Source organism: Pisolithus orientalis, assembly GCF_024613125.1.
Source record: "Pisolithus orientalis strain OTSU chromosome Unknown F5J12scaffold_8, whole genome shotgun sequence".
In the NCBI taxonomy this organism is placed as follows: domain Eukaryota; kingdom Fungi; phylum Basidiomycota; class Agaricomycetes; order Boletales; family Pisolithaceae; genus Pisolithus; species Pisolithus orientalis.
The window spans coordinates 113,741-128,135 of NW_026260789.1; the positions used below are offsets into that span (position 1 = coordinate 113,741).

Consider the following 14,395-nt stretch of genomic DNA (forward strand, 5'->3'; position numbering starts at 1 on the left):
CATCACCCTGTGTTTGTATCATTACTATTTCTCGTTGTTGTCAGTGACATGGAAATTTCATCTTATGACCTTGGCATGGAGAGCGTTGTCAATCTTGAGATGTTCGCGTGGCTCGCAGCAGGCCCGGGTCGCGAGACAGAATACAATTAGTGAGGGAAATGTTACACGAAACCACAATGACTGGGAAGAAGAAAAACCTCTCAGGCCTGCTCCGAGGGCATAAACCGAAAATGTAATGACACTACTGATACCTCAAAGCTAGTGCGTGAGAGAATGTTCGTGGTGGTCAAGATTCCTCTATCATCTGAAACACGGGGGCATCGAGATAGCACGTCAATGCCTGCCATCCGACCAGTGTCCTGGAAAATATGGTGTGCTGCGTGAATTGTCGGGCGTACTGCTGCCGCCAGACATTGAAGAATAGCTATTTCCACCGCCGCTTCCGCTACTGCCGCTTGAATTGCCACCTGTCCCACCGAATAGCGACTGAAAGAAGTTCCCAGTACCACCACCGCCACGCCTAGAATTGTCCAGAGACTGCGAACGCGGGGGTTGGTTCGGCGGAGATCCACGGGAACTTTGACCAGGGTTCCCTCCTGGTTGGGGTACGAGTTGATACCTAGAACATATGAATATAAGAAGGGGAGCCGCGGAACAGAAAACCAACTTGACGCAAACCTGCAAACTGGACAAGTTCCGCTTGACTTCAGCCACGGTAAGATACAATCTTGATGGAACGGATGGTCACACGGAAGGGTGACTACGATCAATTCTCCATCGTCTTCAGGATGTAAGTTGAATTGTTCCTTGCAAACCGCGCAGTCCTTTTGAAGTAAAGGGGCTGGCTGGACGTTAATATGATAACATCGAAGGCATGGACATGTCGCGTACAGCCTTCTGTCAGAAGGTCTCTGGGCAACTTCATTATTATCTCCTCGGTCGCAGGGACGGGTCTCCCAGCGCTGGAGTTTTCCATGATCTGGGTCATGATCTGATCAAGTGCTACGAGAAGTCATCAGTAAACGCCCTCGGAATATATAGACAGAATGCGAACCATCCTGAGTGAAGACATAGTCCCCCAAACGACCATCTCGACCTCCGAAGAACTCCATAAAAGGATCACTGTCATGGCCAGTCGGATCACGACCGATTAAACTCAACAAGTACTGGGCCATAAGACGTCCATTGATGTCATTGCCTTGCTCGCGACGAAGAAACCTGGACTACGGTGAGCAGCATCACAAAGAGAGGCCCGGGAAACTGACTCCGACATCGTGGGTACGTTGTCCCCCTGCCCCTGATTAGGCGAGCGCCCGAGAGTGTTTGGACCTCCAATGATAAACGCTCCACCGGGTCTAGAATGTACTTCCAGTCGGAATGCGCCACTGCCCTGTTATGAATGAGTATTGAATAAGAATGGTGTGCGGACAATAGGTACCATTCCTCTCTCGGGGCTGCGTGATGGAGACGGTGGGGAAGTCGAGTGTCTAAGTGGATCATGTGGTGGACCGAAGACATTTCGCATACCACCTAGCAAAAGGCAACCAAATGTCAGAAGGCGGACATGGGCTGAGGGTGCAGACGAACGGAAGAAGTTATCTATGGGGTCGGGGATGGGATGATCATGGAAATCATGAAGATTGCGTTGGAAATCGCGGGGGTCATCTGACGGGTTCTCCAGCTGATGAACGATCGTATTTAGAATTGTGAGCGGGGAAGAGAAGCTAGATTGCGGGCGCAGTGCGCACCTTCTCCACAAAGGAGCCCCGACAGGAGGAGCATATGGGATCTGGAATCTAATACAAGTATGAGACGTCTTTCCGGGTGGACTGAGAGTCTGAAGCCTCAAACTACGGACCATCAACGGTCTCATCTCAGCGTGGCACTAGTGGGCTGTCAGAAGAAGAGGGCTTGTCAGGAACTAGTGTACTGACTTCGTGACAAAACCACAGGGGTTCTCTGAAGGACATCTTGAGGAGTGTTGGTGGGAGAGTGTCCAAGGGTTGGAGTGCCTCTTACCGGCTTTGAATGTGACGGTCACTGCTTGGCTTCCACTGATGACGCTGTGGGCATTGCCTTTCTCAGCAACCATACTGCTTGTGCTGCTAGGCACTGCAAGGCAAGTTTCTGATTTCGATGTGATTCCATTTTATGCGAGGGTCACTCTTCCAGGACATGCTTTTATTGTTTCTTCATGTCTGCAAGACCTCTAGAGTACTCAGGGTCATACACCAACGGTCACTTGTTGGAATGAAACGAAATGCACCGAAACTATGTATAGATATTCGTTACACGACATCTTCCTTAGCACCCTTTGCCACGTTAACAAGACGGACATGTTGAACATTAGTAGGTTCAATCTAAGTCGAGGGCGACTTTGCAGTACCACGCGGTGTGGGTGGTAGGGTCTTTTCCAGGTAATCTGAGACGAATAAACCCGCTACGCCCAGCGTGCAGACACCCATTGATATGTAAAGTCTTGTCCTGGCAGGCAGCACTGGAGGGACATGTCGATGAGATCGGATGCGCGCAAATTTCAAGGCCTCACCCTTGTATGACCCCCACAATGAGTGATTGCGTACGCGGTCTTTTGTAGGAGAATGTGGTTGCATGGTTGAAACAGTGACACCCTATGAGACCGGATGTGATGACTGGGACAAACTTCTCACTTTGTAATGATGTCACGGGTTGTTCACGATGTTCACTGGTCTGGTACGTTCAGAACCTCGGCCAAGGATGACACGGCGACGTTCACAATAATCTAGATCGAGCACTTGGGAAGGGTGTCGTTCATCGAACGCGACGAGGGAGGGTGTGCCCTCACAATATCTGATTCAGGGAACATCCTGGGTGATTGCCATGTCGGCGACTCCATTGCGGTGAACGGTGCATGCTTGACGGTCACTGAATTCGACACCGCACAAGACGGAGGGTACTTCAAAGTGTGGCTTGCAAATGAAACACTGGACAGAACAGATCTAGGTATGTAGTATGTGCATGCTGATCCACCTCATTCTGACACTCAGTGCAGGTGACCGTAGAGTTGGAGACCATGTGAACCTCGAGCGGGCAATGGCAGCTCATGTCAGATTTGGAGGCCATTTCGTTCAAGTATGGATGCATGCTCGGTACTGGATGGTCGTCGTTTACTATTGTCTACAGGGACACGTTGATACCACGGCAACGATCGTTAAGAAACAGCCGGATGGCGAATCACTGCGGGTGTGGTTCCAACTCCCAGAATCCACGCCGGAGGGACGTTCATTGATGGCCTACCTGGTTCCAAAGGGATATGTGGCCATCGACGGCACGTCGTTGACCTTGACAGGAGTTGACGATGCCGAAAGCACATTTGGAGTGATGCTCATCAAGCACACGCAGGAGAAGATCAGTCTTGCAAAAAAACCTGTGGGTGCCAAGGTGAATATCGAAGTCGACATGGTGGGCAAATACGTAGAGAAGAGCGTTGCGGCTGCCTTGGCTGGCGGGGGAAGCAACGCCGTGCGTGGATTGGTGGAGAAGATCGTGGAGGAAGTGTTGACCCGACGCCAGCAGAAGTGTTAGTTGTACGTATGTAGATTGTTTTGGGTGACAACGTCAACAATACACGAAACCTGCTGTCATTCAATGCAATGGACGTCCCCGTCAAGAGAAAAGTGAGTCTGTCCTCTTCGCAGACTCTCCCATTCGCGTTTCGACTGCCAGCGTGCAGGTGCAGGTCACTGCGAGACTCGATCACAATGCCTATCCTCGCGTCCGGCCCCTCTCCAGGCCAGGCTCGCCCACCAAACAGCCTGTCTCCTCCCTTCCTCCCCAAGGCCAAGGTCAACGGTGGCAGGGATACCCTTCGCAAACTGTCCAGCTCCAGCTCGCTCAACGTCGCCAAGTCGAATGATGTGTCTTTCAGGCCTGGCTCGCCTTTCAAGTCTCTGCGTCCCTCCCCAAACGGATCAACACCACCTGTCACTCATCTAAAGCACCCCAACTCTCCACGGCCCGGTATTAAATCTGCCCCAGTTCAGATAGCGAGCCAAGGAACTCCCGAGTCTCGTCAACGCTCCCTCACCTCCGCGTCGCCTAACCTCGGCATGCCACACCTCGACGACAGGCCACGGAGCGGCAGTGTTGGCTTGCCCTCCCCGAAACTCCCCCCCTCTGGACAAGCTTCGCCCGTGTCCGACCGTATTATGTTGGACAATCTCCAACTAACACCGACATTACCTCCAACTAAGATAAAGTCCAAGGTGTCCAACCTTGCCAAACTTACTAACTCCAATGATGCTTCTTCGTCCTCGTCCTCGCCGCCATGGGTTACAACACGACCAGTCACCAGAACCCGAGCACCTTCACTAACATCCAGCATATCATTACATACGCCGAGCTCCTCACCCCCAACAAATCCGATGTTTTATCCTATCACCACCGCTGCTCCAGCAGCCAATCCCCACCGCTACAACGTATCACGTCCTGTACAGTCACCCATTCGCAATCAGCAGGTTTATGCTCCTACCCAGGATACGCCTCCAAAGAAATTACCGTCATTTCCTAAAGTAGATCCTGCTTCCATTCCTCTGCCCCCACATTCTCCCCCAATATCCGCCCTGTCGCTTTCCTCTAAGTCCTCGGTCTCCCACATATCCGAAACCAATGTTCCTCTCGCGGGAAATACGAACTCCATAACTGTCGGGTCACACGGACGTGCACGCAGCGTCGATTGGAGGGGTGCAGCGGGTCCCTCTCCAACTCAGCCTAACGCTGTGTTCCCCGGCACCCCAGTCGGTGCTCGCAAACATGAAAGTGATGTAGAGTCAGCTGACGAGTCTGAGCGGCACTTACGAGCTGAAGCGAAGACGAAGCGCAAGGTCTGTAATGTTTTTGGGGCGTTGCACGCTATCCATCGATCTTGTTGCTTACCGTTGCCTGGCAGATAGCAGATCTGGAAATTACCAATCGGTCACTTCTTGCGATCAACGCTTCCCTCGAAACAACAAAGAATCGTCAAGCAAAGGAAATAAGGGACCTTCGACGTAAGCTGAGAGAATCAAGGCTGATTCTGCCTCCACGTGCATTCGATGCCCTCAATTCATCGTTTCCTAATGACGGTGATGATGAAATGGACGGCGACGATGCTGATAGTGAAGATATTGATATCGAAGGTGTAGAGGATGAAGGCTTCCAAAGAGTAAGGTGCCTCATTGATGGTTTAATCCAATCTGGCAGGCGCGCACTCGAGAGCAAGCCTGAAGAGTTTAGAAACAACTCCGCAAAAGTCCTCAACGCAGACGAAGTTCGCTCGTGGCGGGACTCGGAGAGGTTCATTGCATCTGCAACAACACGAACAGACGACAACCATGACGAGGACGGAGATGACCAGACTACGCAGAGTCGGTTGTCAATAGCGACTGTCACAGTACCAGGCAGTGACTGTGAATCTTCTCTTGAAAGCGTCGAGGGTTGTTCCCTACGCCCTGCGAGTACAACTTCCCCGTTGCCCCCCATCACGATTACGCCTTCATGACATATACATATCTCATAGACCATAAGCATATGTTAGATTTTACTGTATACCCGTAGCCACCTGACTTCACCTCGCAACCTCAATGTCGTCTAATGGAAGAACTAGCATGCTCCGTACGTTCAGGGGTAAACTTCATGACACTCCGTACTGGCAATGTCCTCAGAAAACTATTCAGGTTTGTTATTCTACGGTATCCGGTATAACTTTGGGTCGATGCGATGTGAAAGAGATATCTCGTTCGCCACACAAAAATTGGTTCTTAAATATTAATCACCTGTCATTCGTTGCGCCCGTTTAGCAAGCTGCAAGTACACCTATGAGCTGTAACATCATTGGAAAAAACTCGGAATACCTACAGCAGCGGCTAAATCCAGTTGACCAGCCGGTGCAGTGGGCCTCGAGACTGCCGCTTTCGGGGCCGAGCCGTTGCCGACCGGAGGACGAGGGGGTGCAGGGATAGGTGGTTTGCCTGGTTGTTTTGGAGCTGGCTTCGTAGCTACTTGAGGGGGAGTCGGCTTAGGTTTTGTCGCAACTGGCGGAGGAGGCTTCCCAGCCGATGCGCTTCCAGGCCGGGAGCCAGTAGAGTTAGCATTAGTAGTATTGTTCGCGGTCGGCTTTTTCCAAGGTGTGGCCGATGAGTTCGAAGGAACAATACCAGGAAAGACCGCTACCGGTTTCGCCGAGACATTAGCTATCTCCGGCTTCGGTGATGGTGTGTTCTTGGAAGCAGATGACGCGTTCGCGGCCGGCGGCACTAACGGCGGAGGTCGACGAGCTGGTGGTGGAGGTGCGATAGGAGTACTCTTAGGCTTCCGGGGCACTAACTCCAGATAATTGTTAGGCGCCCAGCCTTCTTGTCCATCTTTTCGAACGAGCCACCACCCGTTTTCATCCTTCTCGACCAACTCGACAACGTCATCCTTCTTCAGAGATATCTCCCCTTCCTGTCCCTCAAACGCAAATTTAGCACGATATTGTTCCACATCAGGCTCCTCCAGTGCAGGAGGGGGCGGAGGAGGAGGAGGGGTTCTAGCTACGGGCGGTGACTGGAATGCCGCGGCAGCACTAGTTGCGGGCTTCCCAGGAAGCGGTTGGGCAGCTGGTTTGGTACGCGGCGCGCGTTTCGAATTCTGGAGCTTCCATTAGTGAGGTCGATCACAAATGTGCACATTTCCTCACGTTGGATGGTCCACCCGCCCGCAATAATTTTCCTTGAGTAATGGGCCTCACAGTACCTGGCTTCCGCTTTGGTGGCGGGCGCGACACACTATTCGGCGGCTCTCCCGAGGGTACACGAACCGTATGGCTTTTGTACACATCATCACGAACAACCGTCTCATCCTTCGTGAAGGTGATAACTTGCTTCTTCTCTTTCTTTTTGGCATATTCGATGCTAAGGTACCATTAGAGAAAAGAAAAGGAATTCCGAAGAGACGATTACGTTGGTCCAATAGAGACATTTATTGACGCCTGTGTCAGACGCAAAAGCTGGACAACGAGCTCGGTCTTGAAGTAGCAGTGAACAACAGGATCGCCTTCCTCAGAGGCGTTGCAGTTGAAAACCTACAGGATTCGACAGTGAGTAATCATCAAAAAAACAACTTCCATGAAATGCTACCATCCAATCATCCCGTAAATTTGACATGGATATGCTCTTGATGGTAATGAGCGGTATCTTGCGTTCGAGCGCGAAGTGGGCCTGGCCATCCTTCTCTGTGCTGACGACAACATGCACAGCTTTGTTCGTCTATAAAAACATGAGCGCTAGTGGCAAATCCAACGAGATTGTACACACCACTACCAAGAAGCGAGGACTCGGTTTGCTGGAGCGAGCGAATTTTGAAATTAGTAGCTGTGCTTTAGAGCTGAAATTGACTTCTTCGGCTATATAAAACCAGCTCAATATCAGTCATTACATGCGCAGCGAGCGAATATACTAACTGCCAATTCCACAGGCTGAACGTAGCTCCGTGCCTAACGCATTTTCGCCGTTTACATCCAGATAGTCTCCCATAAATCTTCGATAGCCAAGAAGGCTGAAACGTCTGCGTTCTTTCCTGCCTGCAAGCACTTGATGACCATAATCGCGAATCTTGGCATATTCAAGTCCCTCCTTGTTGTTCTTCCAAAACCGTTGAATACGCTTGGCGCATTCGTTTTTGTAGCGCCAGTAATTGCGCCAGGCACGTTGGATGCGAGCAGCCATATTGTGCCAGTAGCGGTCACGCATCGTCTCTAGCGCAAAAAGCTGGAATATGGTTATAACAGCTACGAGATGCAGGAGAAAGTCCTACAGTTTCTGGGTTTTTGATGAATGCTTTCGTAACGCCCATCTGCCACTCATCTTTGGGAATTCCTGTGTCCTTCAGGATCTGCACGCATCCCGATTTTGTGTCCCCTTGCCAAGTGTATTCACCCGCGTATGACGTCGATGGTGAGAGAAGGTAGAACCTTTCTACCATTTTCTCGAAAGTGTTGCGGTAGGCAAAGCCAGCCCGCCGGACACGAATGTTCTCCTGTAGTCCGAGGTACTTTATCTGATGAAGAATAGCTTTGGAGTCGTATTCAGTTGAGCTGCGATTCTGGTTCGGCTTGATCGTTCGAATATATGACGGCTGGGCTTTCATCAGATTGTCCACAAGTGCACCAGCAGAACTCTTAATGGTGACAATCAGTCAGTGCTTGAAAATATACAGAGTTCGCACCTTGATTCTATCTCCAGCTGTCGGGGGGCGCTTCTTGCTGTTGGGATCAGGGCGGTCCGGGAAGAGGGATTGAAGGAATTGGTTTCCGCTACTGCCAATGAGGTCGAAGATATCCTTGATCAATGCGTCCTTATTCTTGTCTGTCATTCCTGCAATGTTGTACGTGACATCGCCAGCATAGTGTCTGACAAGGAACTGTGTCCCGCGGGCTTCGAAGTGGGGATTAGACGACAAAATAGCCGTACGCTGCATGAAGCTGTTATCGGCTGCTGCAGAGTCCGCATGCGCCGTCGCACAAGCATCGTTTAGCGCAGCGAATATGCCAGGTGGTTTCCGCTCTTCTATGAGGTCGCACACAATCTTGTTGTTGAAATATTTGATGGGTGTCCACTTGATTTGCTCCCTTACGTACTCTTCTTGCTCGGTCTTCAATGTCAGTTCGATGAAGATTTGTTGGAGCTTCTCGTTCACGTAATTAATGCACAATTGCTCGAATGAATTGTCCTGAAAAGATGTACGTTAGTGTGCGCAAGCTGGCGCATCAGTATCCTCATACCTCAAAAATCTCGAAACCGAAGATATCCTGTACGGAGAGAAGAAGTAGGTATGTGGTTTATTGGCTGGGATCGCACATACCAAAATGCCAATGACATGAGCGGTCGCACCCCTTGGTTTCATTGAGATGTTGATTCTTGACACGATCCACTCGAATAGGTTGTTGTATATCGCCTTCGACAAGGCGTCCCTCCCTGCTGTAGCTTGCGTTGGGTTGAGAGGCACGTCATAAATTGAACCCCGTCGACCACCACGCTGTGTCTCCACTACTCTCGTTGTGAGCACTTTCTGGAGCGTGGCAGAGTCCGCATCCATCAAATAAGCGATAAAGTCGGTAACACTCGTGTCTGCAATTCTGGCGTTTCCGTCGTCCATCTCCTCGAATTGAACGTTGCCAAGCCAAAGGATGATAGCAAGCATTCGAAATATTTCACTTTGCTCGTTTGCGGTGAGGCCAATGATCCGCATCGCATTCTGTTTAAATGCATCAACTGGATGTGCTCCAAAAGCTAACAGCATGCTCACTAGTGTGGCTCCGAAATCCTCGGTATCGTTGATGTTCTGGACTTCCAGGCAATTTGACACACTTGTGTATGCGTATGACTCCGGACCCTGAAGACCAAACTGCTCTGCAGCGCCAGTCAGCGTTACGTGCATATCATTGCCAGCACACGCACCCCGTTGATCGTCGGACGCAGCCTTCGTAAACTGATAGAAGATATGAAAGTTTCGTTCGTTCTCCACCTGACCAACCACACGGCCCTTCTCCAGCAGGTAATTTGTAATCTGAGCCCCAACAGGTTCACCCTGAGCATTAAACATAATTTGTAAATACTTTCCCTATGCGAATATGAGCAAGCAATCGTTACGCAGGGGAAAGGGACACGCACATGCCGACTTGAATTATTATTGCGAAGAGTTTTAGCACAGCCAAAACTTTCCAACAATGGATTTGTAGCCAACACCATGTCTTTGATTTCCTGTATGCTGTTGTCCTGGCCTCCTGATACCGCAGCAATATACTGCATTATACGTTTGGCAGCTTCGGTCTTCCCTGCACCCGATTCTCCCGAGATAATAACGCACTGATTCTCGTGATATGCATTCATGTTGTAGTACGCAGATTCTGCGATACCGAAAACATGAGGAGGTACCTCTAGCCGGTTCTTGCCTTTGTACTTCTGCAGTACTTCGTCGGTGTAGATGCCAAGATCTTAGCATTATAGCCCGGGTGAACGTTATGCATAATAGAAGGAGGAGGAGGACATGCCTCTGAAAGGATTGACGGATATCAGGACGCCACCGATGTAAGTATATATCTCGGCATTCAACCAGCGTTTCTGGAGGTTGTCGTTGATACTCTCGTTGCTGATCGTGGTCAGCAGGGTCATATCCGAGACTCCGACCTGCTTTTTCTTGAAACCCTCCTTCCAGTCTGCCTGCATGCGTGACAGTTAATCTTGATATCGCGCGAGTCCCAAGCCTACAACATACCTTGGCTACTTTCGTGGCCCCTGCCTTTGCCGGGGCGGCAGCCTTCTTTCCCGCCTTCTTAGAAATTGCCTATCCCATGAGATGAGAAAGGAACCCAGCAAGCCTGACCCAAAACACGCACCATCTGTGGATGCTGAAAAGGTCGAAACAGAAGTGAGATCTCCAGCTGTATCACCAGCACTCAGGACCCCGAGCTCCCCTTGCCAGCATGGTGGCAGGGGTCCCGTCCGCTGCGGCTGCGCTGAGTCGCTCAGCGACCGTAGCACGAGCTCGTCAGTGACAACCAACACTATGGTCAAGTCGTCGGACGTCGTCCTCATCCTAGTCAGTAAACCCGCATCCTTGTGTCATTGCATTTCTTGACGTCTCGTAGGTCGCTATTATCTTCCCCCCAGCAGCCGCTGCTTTCGTGTCAGGGTGCAGTTGCGACTTATGTATCAACGTATGCTTGACAATGTGAGCTAAATCACATTGTCCCTGTTATTGCACTCGCTTAACGCTCAAATAGTTTGGGCTACTTCCCCGGCTTACTGGTGAGTAACTCAGCGGTCCTGGTCCTGGTCATGAGTTATACTAAACCGTCGCCCCAGCATAGTCTTTGGCTCATCTACAAGAAGATGCAAGCTGAGGAGCGCTACGGAAGAGGCGGCTTCGTATGTGAGTGGTCGCCTAATTCAATCCGCCGCCCATATCTGATAAGTTTCCAGATGTCGGTAATGGCACCTACCAGCCCGTGCATAACGCACCCAATGCTCCCCCTGCTAACTACGGAGCCACTGCATAATCTAGTGCTGTTGTCAGCAGAAGCGAGGCACATGTTAGGCTAGCTAGACTAGTGGTGTGCCTGCATTATTCCGTCGCATTTCGTTGTATCTATATGGACATCCCCTTTTCTTTCATTCCAGCTAGGATCGGATCATTTTGGTCCGAGCCATCATGTGCTCAAAGTCTTCCAAGCTCATAGAGCCATCCTCCGAACTGGAAAATACCTGAAGCATTTCCCTCACCTGTGACAAGGGGATAAGCATAAGCACAGGGGTTCCCGGCGTAGTACAAGCTACATAACTAACTTCTTCTGGCTTAAGGCTTTCCTTCAATAACAGAGCTGCTTGAATTATCTCTTGAGCTGTTATACAGTTGGCTATCCAATTGGGCGTCTGCAATCGCAGGGAAAAAACGCGCGAAATCTTCCCTGCAGATAGCTCTCTGTTCTGCGGTGACACGGACATCATCCAAACTGACTGTGGAACACTTCGAGGAAGCTTTGCGGGAACCACTGGTTGCTTGCTTTGATTTGACGATGCCCGAGATATTGTCCTGGTATTCGTCCGAAGATTCTTCCTGGTCGCTAGATAGAACGGAAATCTGATATTCGTCACCTTCTGATCCGCTCTCTCCTTCGACTTCAACAACCTCTGCCTCCTCGCTTCTTGGCGAATTCCCATCCTGCCCTTCGAGTAAGACAGCACAAACAGCCCTCCAATCCTTCCTGTTGACACCCTCAATATCTGTATTTCGAGCACCCCAGCCACTTGCGGCGTTACGAAAGACACCCAGTATCTCGTCATCAGACTCCAGGTCTAGCAGGTGGAGAGTGCCAGGAATGGACGACAACGGAACGTAGAAATCATCGCCAGATATGTCCGAGCCGTGGACACGGGAAGTTGATGATTCACTGTCAATAAAAAACCCTCCTGGTTCCTCCTCTGCATGTGCAGCGGCACTATCGACGTCGTCGATTATAAAACCTCCGGGTGCGGCAAGTTCGTCGTTATTTTGCCGGACAGGTGTTGGTTTCCTTGGCACAGCGGATGCATCGAAAGCCTCGTCCACGCGGCGTCTAAGTCTGGCAGGAAGTGCCAAGAACGCAGGGTCATCCGCATCGTCATGACAGTGGGAACGTTGTCTCGTTGAAACCATCTGCCTACAACGTCACACCGCGAGGAGTACATACGGTAGTCGTCTAAAGCGTTAGTCACGTGCCCGTGCGTGTACTTGACCAATCCGCAAGCTTTTTAGCTACTTCAGCAGCACATTGCAAGATAGTAGTGTCGTAGGAACCCAGATCTCCATTCAGCAGTTTTGAAAATACCCTGAACAAATCTGCCCTCTCCATCTCCTCCATGAGTTCCGTGTGGGATAACTTTTCCGCATTCAAGATGTTGCGGAAACAAACCACACCCCTATGAACCAACCCAGAGTCACCTTTGACCGGAATTGCTTCGGATACAACTCCTGTATCACCGACTTGAAGCGAAGGATCGATGAGCCTACCGATAACCGAAAATGCCCTATGACGCCCCTTCTGAAGTTCAAAGACTGCACGGCATGCACCGGCGGTGCTCGTGAGCATAGCCAGCGCTCCAGAAGCAGCCATTCTGGTTGGAAGGTCTTCCACGTCCGACATCGCAACAAGTAGTTGTATTTTCGAGGTTCCGGATTGGCTACCACCCTCATTCCCTCCATACCGTGCGAAGACTTCGTCTGACCCAGCGACGAGGTTGCAGATCAATTCACAAGACGCTCTGCGAACTAGAGTGTGATCGTCGAGGAGCAAAAGCTCTACTCTGTTTAGAAGATTGGGAAAGGATGCAACTTTAGACGCGCAAATAGGGCTGTGAGATGCCAGATTCGTCAGCGCCATCATCGCTTCGAATTGTTGAAGAGTGCTAGCAGAAGGGTGAAGGATCAACTGCGAAAATGGTCGGACTGCGTCCATCATATTCCCTTCGTTCGGACCAAAAACCTGCATCGGTGAAGAAGTAATTGCGAGTTTTGCAAGAGCTTGAATAGGGACTAGCGCTTCAGAAGGAATGGGGTCTTGGGAAGACGAGGGATACGACTTGATGGTACGCGAGAGGTTCTTTACACCACCACCTTGCAGAACTCTGCCCCTATTTCCTCTGTCCTCCACCAAGCACAAATAGATGCGACCAACAAGGTTTCTTGACGCAGCACTCTCTTCCCCAGTTGCTACAGTCAATACATCCAGCACTCCACTATCGATTGCGGTGCGGCACCTAGTCTGGACATGCATATCTGCGTCAAGCGGATGCGAGAGTTCTTCATCACCCTTAGAACTAGACTGCTTCTCCCCCTGACCTAACTTGCGCAGCTTAGTCCATCTGTCGCTCCTCCTGACTCAGACGTGGCTTGTAGGCGCAAAGATTTGCAGCGATGGCCAGAATACCGTATAACACAGTCGTATGATCATGCAGAACGACCGACTTCGTGCGTTTCGGAACGAGTGTAAATAACGTTTTCAGCACAGTCGTATCCGCTAATGATTGTTTGACTGAGGGAGTGACGCTAAGATACGTCAACCCTTCCACGGCATCACTGACGAAAGCACGGGTATCACTGTTACCAGCAATCATCTCCATTAGTTGGGCAGCATATTCCTCATCCTGATGCTCGACGTTTCCGGGTAAAGGTGTCTCCGCCAGGCCAGAGGAGTCGGACGCCATCCCGCGAGACAGCTTAATCAGAGAGAGAATAGCAGCGGCGCGAATGGCTCGGTCACCTGTTTGGCGGGACTGGTTTCGAAGCCAGGTGACAGCCTCGGCTGGAATGGCCATACGACAAGTCTTGTGCCCGCTCGCCTGCGCGAACAGTCGGGAAACTGCCAATGACAAGGGAGGAGAGGGAGAAACGATCAAAGTCGACAAGAGGTCAGCAAAGCCGTCATCTTGGAAGATATATGAAGCAGATTGCCTATCGACTTGGAAGAGAGCATATAGGAACGAGACACCTGCAATTATGTCGGAATCTCTGGATTCTGACAAGTGCGATGCGATAGGAGGCTGAAAGATGCGTGCGAGGGACTCCGTGCCAGCCTCTTCCTGCTGGCTTCTCCCCGATGCTAAGGAACGCGCGTTTTGACAGAAAGTAGAGAGTACCAAGTACGCCTTGGTGTGTAAAGGAGGAGGATGTGAGGGTATGAACGCCGCCAGTAGTGAGGACAGTTGCTCGGGCAGAGGTGGTTGTGAGTGACGGGCCTTGTCAAGTAGAGCATCCAGGCCTTCTTCGATTTCTTGTAGGCTGCTTTCGTTGGCAGACTCGGTCTTCATCGTGGTGGAGTGACGATTGATCGGTGTGTGGGTGGATCGTCAACCTCACTAGG

The 14,395-nt window shown here is 50.9% G+C and overlaps 7 protein-coding genes across 7 annotated transcripts; 3 read left to right on the forward strand and 4 right to left on the reverse strand.

The window, feature by feature from the left end:
* Positions 1-103: 103 nt before the first annotated feature.
* Positions 104-2,042, reverse strand: F5J12DRAFT_817964 (uncharacterized protein). Its single transcript, XM_051745159.1, has 10 exons — positions 1,935-2,042; positions 1,859-1,885; positions 1,749-1,796; positions 1,588-1,681; positions 1,439-1,530; positions 1,266-1,390; positions 1,055-1,218; positions 892-1,002; positions 679-841; positions 104-619 (listed from the first exon to the last, which is right to left on the reverse strand). Exons 1-10 carry the CDS (start codon positions 1,968-1,970, stop codon positions 334-336), a joined length of 1,146 nt encoding a protein of 381 aa, XP_051601608.1. The 5' UTR covers positions 1,971-2,042; the 3' UTR covers positions 104-333.
* F5J12DRAFT_817967 (uncharacterized protein) lies at positions 1,867-2,638 on the reverse strand. The gene is made up of 4 exons (XM_051745160.1): positions 2,549-2,638; positions 2,024-2,497; positions 1,935-1,970; positions 1,867-1,885 (listed from the first exon to the last, which is right to left on the reverse strand). The coding sequence occupies exons 1-2, from the start codon at positions 2,610-2,612 to the stop codon at positions 2,361-2,363; spliced, it is 201 nt and encodes a 66-aa protein (XP_051601609.1). The 5' UTR covers positions 2,613-2,638; the 3' UTR covers positions 1,867-1,885; positions 1,935-1,970; positions 2,024-2,360.
* F5J12DRAFT_817970 (uncharacterized protein) lies at positions 2,639-3,595 on the forward strand. The gene is made up of 4 exons (XM_051745161.1): positions 2,639-2,712; positions 2,766-2,982; positions 3,032-3,111; positions 3,163-3,595. Exons 1-4 carry the CDS (start codon positions 2,698-2,700, stop codon positions 3,562-3,564), a joined length of 714 nt encoding a protein of 237 aa, XP_051601610.1. The 5' UTR covers positions 2,639-2,697; the 3' UTR covers positions 3,565-3,595.
* Positions 3,596-3,740: 145 nt separating this feature from the next.
* Positions 3,741-5,518, forward strand: F5J12DRAFT_890771 (uncharacterized protein; the record flags this gene model as incomplete). Its single annotated transcript, XM_051747428.1, has 2 exons — positions 3,741-4,862; positions 4,928-5,518. The coding sequence occupies 2 exons, from the start codon at positions 3,741-3,743 to the stop codon at positions 5,516-5,518; spliced, it is 1,713 nt and encodes a 570-aa protein (XP_051601611.1).
* Positions 5,519-5,665: 147 nt separating this feature from the next.
* On the reverse strand, positions 5,666-10,432 carry F5J12DRAFT_534015 (P-loop containing nucleoside triphosphate hydrolase protein). The gene is made up of 17 exons (XM_051739917.1): positions 10,394-10,432; positions 10,273-10,341; positions 10,049-10,217; positions 9,669-9,991; positions 9,456-9,618; positions 9,304-9,407; positions 8,860-9,252; positions 8,780-8,806; positions 8,224-8,727; positions 7,813-8,175; positions 7,460-7,766; positions 7,314-7,402; positions 7,137-7,265; positions 6,960-7,081; positions 6,698-6,911; positions 5,875-6,648; positions 5,666-5,820 (listed from the first exon to the last, which is right to left on the reverse strand). Exons 1-17 carry the CDS (start codon positions 10,394-10,396, stop codon positions 5,785-5,787), a joined length of 3,789 nt encoding a protein of 1,262 aa, XP_051601612.1. The 5' UTR covers positions 10,397-10,432; the 3' UTR covers positions 5,666-5,784.
* A 105-nt stretch (positions 10,433-10,537) lies between these two features.
* On the forward strand, positions 10,538-11,339 carry F5J12DRAFT_817985 (uncharacterized protein). The gene is made up of 5 exons (XM_051745162.1): positions 10,538-10,596; positions 10,646-10,728; positions 10,781-10,805; positions 10,863-10,929; positions 10,980-11,339. Exons 1-5 carry the CDS (start codon positions 10,564-10,566, stop codon positions 11,054-11,056), a joined length of 285 nt encoding a protein of 94 aa, XP_051601613.1. The 5' UTR covers positions 10,538-10,563; the 3' UTR covers positions 11,057-11,339.
* Positions 11,340-11,352: 13 nt separating this feature from the next.
* Positions 11,353-14,394, reverse strand: F5J12DRAFT_970933 (armadillo-type protein; the record flags this gene model as incomplete). The annotated part of the gene is made up of 3 exons (XM_051750088.1): positions 13,415-14,394; positions 12,252-13,374; positions 11,353-12,196 (listed from the first exon to the last, which is right to left on the reverse strand). The coding sequence occupies exons 1-3, from the start codon at positions 14,340-14,342 to the stop codon at positions 11,353-11,355; spliced, it is 2,895 nt and encodes a 964-aa protein (XP_051601614.1). The 5' UTR covers positions 14,343-14,394.
* Between the last annotated feature and the right edge of the window lies 1 nt (position 14,395).

What these genes read in the sequence shown, in the direction of transcription:
- F5J12DRAFT_817964 (XM_051745159.1), bottom strand. Translation starts at nt 1,970, where the DNA reads ATGTCCTTCAGAGAACCCCTGTGGTTTTGTCACGAA. An exon ending in CCCTGTGGTTTTGTCACGAA is followed by an intron (nt 1,886 to 1,934) that starts GTCAGTACACTA and finishes ACAGCCCACTAG; the next exon opens with TGCCACGCTGAGATGAGACC. An exon ending in GGGGCTCCTTTGTGGAGAAG is followed by an intron (nt 1,682 to 1,748) that starts GTGCGCACTGCG and finishes ATCGTTCATCAG; the next exon opens with CTGGAGAACCCGTCAGATGA.
- F5J12DRAFT_817967 (XM_051745160.1), bottom strand. Translation starts at nt 2,612, where the DNA reads ATGCAACCACATTCTCCTACAAAAGACCGCGTACGCAATCACTCATTG. An exon ending in ATTGTGGGGGTCATACAAGG is followed by an intron (nt 2,498 to 2,548) that starts GTGAGGCCTTGA and finishes ATGTCCCTCCAG; the next exon opens with TGCTGCCTGCCAGGACAAGA.
- F5J12DRAFT_817970 (XM_051745161.1), top strand. An exon ending in ACTGGACAGAACAGATCTAG is followed by an intron (nt 2,983 to 3,031) that starts GTATGTAGTATG and finishes CACTCAGTGCAG; the next exon opens with GTGACCGTAGAGTTGGAGAC. An exon ending in TTGGAGGCCATTTCGTTCAA is followed by an intron (nt 3,112 to 3,162) that starts GTATGGATGCAT and finishes TATTGTCTACAG; the next exon opens with GGACACGTTGATACCACGGC.
- F5J12DRAFT_534015 (XM_051739917.1), bottom strand. An exon ending in TCGGTTTCGAGATTTTTGAG is followed by an intron (nt 8,728 to 8,779) that starts GTATGAGGATAC and finishes ACATCTTTTCAG; the next exon opens with GACAATTCATTCGAGCAATT. An exon ending in TTCAGCCTGTGGAATTGGCA is followed by an intron (nt 7,403 to 7,459) that starts GTTAGTATATTC and finishes GGTTTTATATAG; the next exon opens with CCGAAGAAGTCAATTTCAGC.
- F5J12DRAFT_817985 (XM_051745162.1), top strand. Translation starts at nt 10,564, where the DNA reads ATGGTCAAGTCGTCGGACGTCGTCCTCATCCTA. An exon ending in CGGACGTCGTCCTCATCCTA is followed by an intron (nt 10,597 to 10,645) that starts GTCAGTAAACCC and finishes GACGTCTCGTAG; the next exon opens with GTCGCTATTATCTTCCCCCC. An exon ending in ATCAACGTATGCTTGACAAT is followed by an intron (nt 10,729 to 10,780) that starts GTGAGCTAAATC and finishes ACGCTCAAATAG; the next exon opens with TTTGGGCTACTTCCCCGGCT.